Below are 10,989 nucleotides of genomic sequence, written 5' to 3'. Positions count from 1 at the left end.
AGCACCATTCAACGGCTGCTCAGTCCTGCTCTGGCTTCCTATGTTTAGCTGGGCAATTTCTTCCTCCTGAATGATCCTCTCTTTTCTGCCTGACCTTGGTGAAGATGACTGCTGTCCTGCTACTGAACCTTGCTCTCCTCCTGAACTTCTGCTACCCTGTTGGTGAGTCCTAAATGCTCAGTTCTCTTAATCGACTTCCAGGGAGGCTTCACAAGTTGGCTGACTTGTCGTCCTGCTTGGCTGGTTGCATCCAGAAGCTGACTTCTGAGAAGTCCCGAGTATGCATGGGGGCATGGAATGGCTGGTGTCTGTGTGAGCATCACCTATGGTGGATTTCCTACAAGGACAATATCACTTACCTGTAGGAAAGTGGGGATAGCCCATTACGTGTGAGAGGGGCACATGCCTAGTTTGGTTGATGCAGGAAGCTCCGAGTGGTGGCATCTTCTCTCAGTATATACAAACAGCAGAAGAGCATAGCTGGCCTGCTAATGAGCTGTGGGGCGATGAATTAGCAAACCCTGGCTCGGCTAATGGGGCCGTGGCCTCGAGTGACAGATTGGCAGAAGCAGCAGATCATGGGATCCCACCCCCTACAGCCTCCTCCATCGCACTGTCCCATTAGGGGCCAGGCAGCCACCCCATTGCTGGCAGCCATCAACACCCTCCCCCCACCCTGCTGTTCTTCCAGCTTTCACTTGTCTGCTCCCTGAAAGGCAGGGGGTGTGGGACCGGGTGGAAGGAAGAATTGAGTCCTCCACACACGTCCCTCTGCTCCCTTCCTGGGTGTGTGCCATGTGTTTTGTGCACCATGGGTGCTGCAATGGCTTTTGCTTGGGGATTCTGGGAGTTGTAGTCAACAACATCTGGGAGTCCCTGTTAGCAGCTTGCCATGCCACTTCTGGTGCCAGGGTGGCTTGGCTGGGCCAGACATGTTTGATTCTTCCGACAAGGTATTGTTATAATTATATGAGTTATTTCCTTTGGAGAAGAGGAGGTTAGCTTTATAGAATGGTGGCCACTTCCTGTATGACGTGAAGGTTTAAAGCTATTCTAACTTTCTCTTCACATCTCTTGTCATGCCAAGCAACATACTGGAGGATGTGGGAATGTACTACATCAGGAGTTCCCAACCTATGATACTCCAGATCTTGTTAAACTAGAACTCCAATCCCCAGCTGCAACTGTAGCTGGATCAGGCCCAAGGCCCATCTAGTCCAGCCTCACGTTTCGCACAGTGGCCCACCAGATGCCACTGGAAGCCTACAGGCAGGAGTTGAGGGCATGCCCTCTCTCCTGCTGTTACTCCCCTGCAACCGGTACTCAGAGCCATCCTGCCTTTGAGGCTGGAGGTGGCCTCTAGCCCTCTAACTAGTAGCCGTTGATAGACCTTTCCTCCATGAAGTGATCCAAACCCCTCTTAAAGCCATCCAGGTTGTTGGCTGTCACCACATCTTCTGGCAGAGAATTCCACAAGCCGATTATGTGTTGTATGAAAAAGTACTTCTGTTTGTTGGTCCTAGATTTCCTGGCAATCCATTTCATGGGATAACCCCTGGTTCTAGTGTTATGTGTGAGAGAGAAGAATCTCTCTCTCTCCACTTTCTCCACACCATGCATGATTTTATAGACCTCTATCATGTCTCCCCGCAGTCACCTTTTTTCTAAACTAAATAGCCCCAGGTGTTGTAGCCTTGCCTCATAAGAAAGGTGCTCTAGGCCCCTGATCCTCTTGGTTGCCCTCTTCTGCACCTTTTCCAGTTCTACAATGTCCTTCTTTAGATGTGGTGACCAGAATTGTACACAGTACTCCAGGTGTGGCCACACCATAGTTTTGTATAAGGGCATTATAATATTAACCTTTTTATTTTCAATCCCCTTCCTAATGATCCCTAGCGTGGATTGGCTTTTTTCACAGCTGCCGCACATTGAATCGACACTTTCAACAAGCTGTCCACCACGACCCCAAGATCCCTCTCTTGGTCAGTCACCAAAAGCTCAGATCCCATCAGCGTATACTTGAAGTTGGGGGTTTTCATCCCAATGTGCCATGGTGGCCCCCCTCGCCCTGCCCCCTACATCTGTCGGACACGGGCAGTTAGCTATGCCCCCCACATCTGAAGTCTATATCCTAGATACAGGAAATGTTAGATTACTTTTAAGGCTGGGAGAGCTGTTCTTGGCTGCACTGCGAATGCAGCACTGGCCATTTAACTCCCAAACGGGGCTGCATGGCCCTGTGTGGGAGCAGAACCATGCCCACCCCCCTGCATCTGATGTCAGATGCTGGGACATGTTGGGGCCATGAGGTGCTGCCCCTGAGGGGCGGCAGCCCGGGTCCTTTGAACCCGGTCACCCAATGGTGGCTACCGCCCTGGCTGGGAACCCCTGCATTAGAATAATGGATAACACCCCCTTGGGATTACCTTCTGCTCCGTTATTGGCAAGGCAGCACATATAGTATCACTTTGCCAGCTGTACAGCAAGGTGATTCTTGGGAGCAAAAGTGTCAGCTCTTTGCACGTACATTTGGAACACACACAATGACTTGGCTCCCCTCACTATGGTTAGAGCAAGCTGTAGCTGGATGCAGTGTCCGAACTCAGCCAGGACGCAGAACGGAAGTGAGCCCCTGGCACTTCTTCCCCTCGTCACCTCTGTGATTGCCTTGTCCAGTGCCCACCTGCCTGTCTTTGAGCAGCCGCCTTGACTGGAGGGTGTGGGGAGATTGCAGCAGCCTCTGGGAGGAGGGAAAAGTGGGGCTGGCGTGAGCGTGTGCCATCAGGACTGTATCAGTGTGAGGGCTCACTTGATCCTTGGCTTGTTCTTCCCAGCACAATGGCACAGTCCACTGCAGTCCAGCAAGTCTCCCCCATCATCTTTGTCATCACGGACATCCCTCTTTAGGCCACCAGCCAGCCAGCTTGTCAGTCTTGCTTCCTCTGTGGCCCACCATTGCCCACAGCTCAGGCACATCTGGGCAGGGGCGTATCTAGGGTAGGGCAGGCAGGGCACATGCCCTGGGCGCCACTTGAAGGGGGCGCAAATTCTTAAAATTAATTTTTTTTAAAAATGGACACAAAAAACAAAATGGCCACTGCACATGCTCAAATGGCCTCTGTGAGGCCCTAGGCCATGCCAGGCCTCGCAGAGGCCATTTGAGCATGCACGGTGGCCATTTTGTTTTCAGCAGCCATTTTTAAAAAAACAATTATTTTTAAAAATGGCCACAGGACATGCTCAAATGGTCTCTGCAAGGCCCTAGAGGCCAGCAGTGGGAGGGGTAACCTTTGCAGATGCCCCCCTCCCATGGCCTATAGGTAGCACCCCAAAGGGGCTACAGGTTAAAAAAATTAATTTAATATAATATAAGTCACTGTACACATATTCAGTTTGGCACTATGTACAGAGAATCAGGGCTTGTGAATACTGAGCTGAAGCTTATGAGCTAGGATTTTATTCATTTGCTCTTACTTTGCTTCTTATGATAAGTGAGTTAAATGTGGTGTCTTAATAATATGGTTATTAATGGTGAGTTTGTCTTTGAATCAGTGTGGAATCCTTAGTATTAAGGCCCGCTGGGAGTTTCTTGCTCTCTTTTTCTCATTTTAACTGTCTTTCTGAAATACTAGAATATATTCCAAGCAGTGACACAGTTTACTCTGCATAGCCTTTAATTATTTTTAGAATATCTGGGAAAAGCCAAATTCTCCATTTATTTTTAAAACTTATGTAATTGTGATGCTACAATGCATAGTAGAGAATTAGATAGGCACTTCTGTTTAGTTTTCCAAGTACACCTCCACATAGTATTTGGGTATTTCATGAGCACCAGCATACTGAAATTTGTAGTTTCCCAGCATTTTTTGGTCTGGCTACATCCACTGCTAAATAGTTTTTGAAATTTTAAAAGATTAACGAGCTTGACATATTTTTCAGCTGATATTATAGTAAAGTTATCTGAAAGATGGGTGTCAGATGTTTGGACAGGGGGTGCAATTTCAGTGCTTGCCCTAGGCGCTATTTTCCCTAGATATGCCTCTGCATCTGGGAAGAAACTTGGGAGTTGCGGGAGACATCTGGGGGCATCCCTCCCTACCTCCCTGGCCAATCCCCAATTACTTCTAAACAGCCTGGTGCAGGAGGGGAAGGGCGTTCGTTCTCTTTGGCGTGTAACAATTCAGTCCTGCAGGTGTTGCTTTTTTAAAAACAAACTATTATTTTAGTTTCCATTAGTGTAGAACAATGTGGTGCTGCAATAGCTCCCCCTCCCTCCTTTATAATGGCTCACAACAGCACAAGGGCAGAATTTAACAATAAGACAAAAAAAAACCCCTCCATCTGAATGAATGAGCAGCCCTACTTCTCTCCCCGAAATTCCTGCTTCTCCTCCCCCCACCCACCCCCACTCCCCAACCCCTTTTAAGGATGTTTCATGAACAGCAGTGAGGCTTACATCTGAGTAAGCATGGATGGAAGCCGGCTTTTGTTTTTTAAAAATAAACAGGGGAGGCAGAAGAAAACTGGCCTTGTATAAAAAGGAGGGAGGGGGGAGTCAAAGGGCAATGACGGGAAGTGGCAAAGATGCATTCGGGTGCATAAGAGAGTGGGGTGTGCCCTTGGGAGTCAACCCTCATACGTTGCACCTATGCTGAAAGCCAGCCCCGCTTAGCAGTGTGCTACGGTCCACCCAACACTTGCAAGTTCCCCCCTAGTACTTTCAAGTCAGGAAAAAAGTGGTCTGAAAAGAAGTGGGTGTTTCAGGGGAAATCACGAGCATGGGATTCGGGGTGTGTGAGGTGAACATAATGCACCACAAAATGCCCTGTACCAATCAGCATTCAGGATGGAACAAACCTCTGTCTGGAAATGCCCTAGATATATTTTTCACTCCTTTAAAAAGCTCGGTTTTTGCAATATTGTCCATGGAACCTGGAAAACAATGAAGCAAAAAACTGCAGCATCGTTAACAGCAGGAAGATGACCTTAAAAGCTGAAATATGGCCTTTAACATTTTGTGCTCTGAGGAAACCACTCAAAGTCAGGGCAAAGAGGAGATATTTTGAGGAAGATCTTCAATATGCCGAAAGATTTTGCTTTAATTTCTAGATTGAGTTTAGTTATCTTTAGGCAGGGCGAGCCCAAAATATTTTGATGCCTGACTGAGGTGGATGATCTAAACCAGGGATTCTCAACGTTGGGTCCCCAGATGTTATTGGACTTCAACTCTCATAATTCCCAACCAAAGGCCACTGGGGCTGGGGATTATGGGAGCCGAAGTCCAATAACATCTGGGGACCCAACGTTGAGAATCCCTGATCTAAACAGCACTCTTCAAATGCACTAATTAATATGGGGTCACAATCCACTAGGAAGTTCTTCAATGCAGGCCCCACTGAAGTGAATGCATCGCTCCCACTTCTTGAACGAGGGTGTTCACTTCTGGTGGATTGTGCCCATGTCTGCGATCTCACTACTCACTCTGCTGCCCCTAGGGCAGGGCTGCTCAACTGCAAATGTTGACCTACAACCTCCATAATCCCTGGCTATTGGCCATTATGGCTGCGGAATATGAGAGTTGTAGTCCAAAAACAGCTGGGGGGCCTAAGTTGGGCAGGCCTGCCTTAGGGGAACCCAATATCTGTGTCCTCATTCCTTCGGGAAGGGCCACGTTTTTTCTTGGAAATTACTGTGAATGATTTCAAGTATGTAATCAAGTTTGTAACTGCCAAGCGGGTTAAAAACAGAAGCTCCCTGTTTTACATCCCCGTTGGTTGTTTATTCCGTTAGCTGCCAGGCATTTCATTGAGGCCTCCCACATCCTGGCTGTTAACTGTTTCTGCCCACAACAAGCTGTTGGAGACAGAAATGATCTGTGTCTGCCCTGACGATGTACAAACCATACAGACTCGGGTAACTATATCTGCTCATTTTCCATTTAGGAAAAATAGAAACCTAGAAGAGCAGTCAGCTGTTTGTTTTTTAATGAAATGCAGGACGCTTTGTAAACACTGTCTGAATCATACATTCTCCCCAGTTAAGCAGGTAAGGAGCAAGTGTTTGACCGATGTGCCCTGGCTAATTGAATGGTCACATTAGAATACTGTACCTACTACCCTAATACCCAGTGGGATGTATGTCGCAGGGGGCAGCTCTTCCATGAGGAGAGGTGAGGCTGGGGCACCTGTGAGGCAGCAAGATGCCATCCTGCCCTCTCCCTGCCCCCTTTAAAAAGGCAAACAGAAAAAGGTGGACTGGAGGAGGGTGTGTGTGTGTGTGTGTGTGTGTGTGTGTGTGTGACATTTTACATCCCACCTCAGTCACAAATTTGACCTCATATCAAATAGCAGAATTTGATTCATGCACACCCATAGTTAGTACTACATTAATATCTGAATTTGTGGTTTGTACCATGTTACCAAGGATACTAGTCAGGGCAAATTTCTGGAAGTTTTGGATTTTTATCAGAATCCCCCAGTAGGTTTACAGGCAAAGGTTGATGGTCACTTTCTTCTCTAGAATTAACAAAAATATCAGAAAATAAATAGGCTCTTTAGAGACACAAATATTGTCAAATACACTACTAGAATAGGCTGAATGGTAAGTAAATGGGTAAATGAAACTTCAATCCCCTCCCCCAATATCGGCAAACCACACCTGTACATCAGTGTGAACAGATTTAAACCTGCTCTATTTGTCTTTTCCTCCTTAGAGTGTCAATAAACATCTGTCAAGGGCTCTTCATCCACTCCACACAGTATAGCTATTTTTAATAAAGAGGAACCTACTCTCGTGTTAAAGTCACCTAGCTCAATTATTAGGGCCTTTGGGGATTTTAAGCATAACTCCTCCAAAACCCGTTCCAACATCAGCCATATGCCTGTGGCAGTGGCAGACTGGGTCTAAAAATATTGGTTGCCAGGAGACAAAGGGGGCCCACCCACAACTATAAGGCTATCATTTACTTTTTATAAGAAATAAATAAAATTTTCAAAAATACATAAGTGGGGAAAAGATACAATTAAAATTTTTGTAAAATAAATGTATTTTTTTTTAGTAATTACAGTGTACATATATTGTACATATTACTGGCAGTATACAGTACAGATTGTTATAATTGAATTTTTTATTTTTAAAAATATAAATGGTGGATATTTTTAAATAGTTTGCTTGTACTGAACATTTTACACATTAACAGGTAGTTCAAAAGCATATTTCATGTAGTCCACTATATTAAGAGCAATCGTTTGAGTTCACTAGATGATTGTGCAAATCTGTCAATAATTGCTTCTGCATCCAATTCACCTAACAATTCCTTTTCAGTGGATAGCAACATGTATGATTCCAAGTTCTCCTCAGACAGTGAATTTCTTAGCCTTGTCTTTATGATCTTTAGCTTTAAAAATGTCCTCTCACATTGGACTTGAGTAACTGATAGTGTGCAGATGACTTTATAAAGTTCATAAAGGTTATCGTATGCCTTGTCATGAAGTCTATTGGATGCCAGAATTTTTAGTACACACAATGGGCAAGTGCTACAAATTTTACACTTGTTGCAGCTGGAATCCATATTCTCACCATCATTAAGCAATAGCTTTAATACAGCAAAGCTCGAAGCAAAAGAAAACAATTTCAATATTACTTGACCTTTGCTGATTTGTGGAGACAGCTTAATAATACCTTCCAATGCTTAATCTTCAAGGCCCTTCTCTGCAATAGTTTTAAACTTTGCTGGGTCCAAGCAGGATAAGTCTTTATACAACTTTTTGTGTTGTACAAAACGTGAATCTAGTGACTGGACAATGCGGTCCATTATTAGGTTAAACACATTTACTCGAAAATCAGCTAGAGAATCTGAGGAATTTCCTTCATCATCTATAAGCTCATCTGTCATTCTTTGCTTCTTCCTCTGCCTCTTAACTGGCAATGCTGTTTCCAAAGAGTCAATTTCCAATGTTTGATTTTCATCCATATTCAACTGTGAAATTTTGTCATTACATTTGTTTACAAATTCCAATGCCTTGCTGTGAATGTTATCAAATGTTTTTGTCTGTTCCTTCAACTTCGTTGTAGCTGAATCTACTAAACTCCATGCAGTAAACATATCTAAACCACTTGTCTGTAAATAACTTGATAACGGGGCTGTAGTTTCAAATATATACAAGCAAGTAAATGCTGTCAATATTGTTTCATACTTTAGAAGACTTTGAAGTAAAACATTCAAAGGCACCCCTGGCTGGCTGGACGTAATATTCTTAAATATAAAGTATCCTCAAAAAATGATTGTATTAATTTTTTAAAATTAAAATAGTAATATGACGTAAATTTTCGTTGCATACAGTAATAATATTGGAACATCTATTATATTTTCAAACTACTAAAAGGTCATTAACATTTTTAACATATTGTCTAATGTTTAAGGGGGCCTACTTCATCAGGGGCCCACAGGGCCCACTTGCCATCGGGCAAGCTGACACCCTGGCCAGTCCGCCACTGGCTAGTGGTGTCGTACCTAGAAGATTTTGGGGGGGGGGGGGAATGTAAACTTTTTAAAAGGTAATCACTAGACCTTGTGTTGGGAATTCTCTCTGAAAGAGAAACCCTTTTTCATTATAGCAGAGTGCACAGAGGCACTACACAGCGGATTTAGTTAGGCATGCGTGTATGCTGAGAATAAAGTAACTTGGAGCCAGTTCATAGTTTCAAATCAATATAAATGGCATTTATTAGAGAACTCCATTCTAGATAGGAAAGTGAGGAGTTAGGATCTCTAATGTATCTAGCTAGCTGGATGCAGATGGATTCTGCATCTTCTCTGCACACATGCTGCAGGGAGAAGAGCTTGCTTGTATGTTGCAAGGTAGAAGGAACAGGAAGAGAAGAGAGAAAGGAAGTGGTTGGAAGGAAGGAACTCCCTAAGATTAGCAATCTACATTCCAAAGAGATAGTGTCAGAGCAGTAGAGAAGGAATGACCAGTGTCTTGACCCTCTAGCCCTCTGACTCACTAGTCTGTCCTCCACTGTCTTTGAGACAAGAGACAGCGCAAAGTCCTTAACTTCCAACACTTTGTGCATTGAATTTTACTGCCAAAACCTTAGCACACTGAGGACTAAGTTCCAGCAATTCTCCTGGCCAGCCAAGCTCTTCTTTCTTTCTTTCTTTCTTTCTTTCTTTCTTTCTTTCTTTCTTTCTTTCTTTCTTTCTTTCACTTCTATACCGCCCAAACTTTCATCTCTGGGCGGTTAACTTAAAAACAATTAAAACACATATAAAAGTTAGAACACTGCAACAATTTAAAAACAGCCATAAAATTAAAAACAGACAGTTTTTTAAAGCTGGGAATGCTTGGGTGAAATGTTGGGTTTTCACGTGTTTTTAAAAAATTGCCAGAGATGGGGAGGATCGTATCTCAGCAGGGAGAGCATTCCACAATCTCGGGGCAGCGATCGAGAAGGCCCGGCTCTGTGTAGCCACCAAACGAGTTGGTGGTAGCTGGAGACGGACCTCGTCTGATGACCTCAATGAGCGGTGTGGCTCATAGTGAAGAAGATGCTCTCTTAAATACCCAGGGCCTAAGCCATTTAGGGCTTTCTTTAGACAAAATAGCTAAGCCACCTATAGGTCTACATCTCTCCTTTACTCTCCAAGCTGCCTTAGTCCAGGCCCTAAACACAGGCAAACTTGCATCAGTATCTTTTTCTGTAAGTCAGGTTTTTTGTAGAGCTATTATTACTATGTAATTAGACAAGTACTCAATCAAACCATTGTCATGGACTTTGGCCCTCCACCCTGTTGTATTCCACGAGAGCAAACCTAAGAGCTTTCTGCCAGCTACCCACAAGGCTGCATTTAATCTTTGTACATCTATAGGCGCAGTGGGGAAATGACTTGATTAGCAAGCTAGAGGTTGCTGGTTCGAATCCCCACTGGTGTGTTTTCCCAGACTATGGGAAACACCTATATTGGGCAGCAAGGATATAGGAAGATGCTGAAAGGCATCATCTCACACTGCGCAGGACGAAGCAATGGTAAACCTCTTCTATAGTCTACCAAAGACAACCACAGGGCGCTGTGGTCACCAGGAGTCGAAACCGAGTCAACAGCACACTTTACTTTACTTTACATCTCTATTTATCTTGCCCTCTGAGTGTTCAGCTGCAGGAGAGCCTATTAACTAAGGCCTCTTGGGCTCATGATGTCAATTTAAACAAAAGTGTACCTTTCTCTGATCTACCTGATAATCATCCAGCTCCCCTGAGCCCACACCACATCCCTAGGAATCCCTAGCTTACTTTCATCAAAACTCTCTGTGCTAACAAACTCTCTGGGTTGTCTTGTTTCTAGAAGATTGTTTAATCTCAGTCTTGAATGACTGGTAAATTAGGCACGACTGGATTATCGGGGTTATCTGAAGAGACTGTAAAAAGAATGTTATTCTATTTAATTTATTTTCCTGGCATTTTAGTGGCAACATGCTAACGTTCAGGGTTCCAAACTAACCTCCTTGATGTATCTTGTCCATCCCTTGCCACCCTTTATCCATAAAGTAGACTTATCGCTCCTTTGTGGTGTGCCTTCATCTATTATTGCATTAGCCTGCTGTTCTGTCTCAACGACACTCATATCTGGAGGTGTGCCAAACCAGTTTGAATTGAAGTTGGTTTGATTTGAACTGGCCCAGTTTGACTGGTGCAAACCTGAACCAGACCAGTCCTGGCTCTCCAGTCCTTGTTGGAGAGGCTCTGCTTGTAAATTGGAATCCAGTGAGGACTCCAATCTTTAAAAGCATTTTAAGGGTAGCTGGGGGGTGTTGGCGAGAGGGAACCTTAGCCACTTAGGTGATAGTGGGCATGGTGGCAGTGGCGGCAGTGGCAGCGGCTCCTCTAAATCCTACTGGTGCTCCCCTCCAGCAGCACGGGCTGTGGCCAGCCACACTTTGTAAGGGAGCATCAGCGGGGTTTAGAGGAGCCACTGCTGCACTACCACCA

General features: G+C 44.6%; 1 protein-coding gene across 1 annotated transcript in view; it reads left to right on the top strand.

Annotated features, from left to right (window-relative positions):
• Positions 1-10,989, top strand: part of LOC128347273 (intercellular adhesion molecule 5-like) — a 32,589-nt gene continuing 21,600 nt past the window's right edge. Inside the window, exon 1 of the mRNA XM_053301660.1 lies at positions 1-162. Within this exon, the coding sequence (XP_053157635.1) occupies positions 105-162 (58 nt within the window). The 5' untranslated portion in view covers positions 1-104. The remainder of the gene's footprint in view (positions 163-10,989) is intronic.

Source organism: Hemicordylus capensis, chromosome 2, assembly GCF_027244095.1.
Source record: "Hemicordylus capensis ecotype Gifberg chromosome 2, rHemCap1.1.pri, whole genome shotgun sequence".
Lineage (NCBI taxonomy): Eukaryota > Metazoa > Chordata > Lepidosauria > Squamata > Cordylidae > Hemicordylus > Hemicordylus capensis.
The sequence above is the reverse complement of the archived record's forward strand: the minus strand, read 5'-3'. Positions and strand labels throughout refer to the sequence as shown.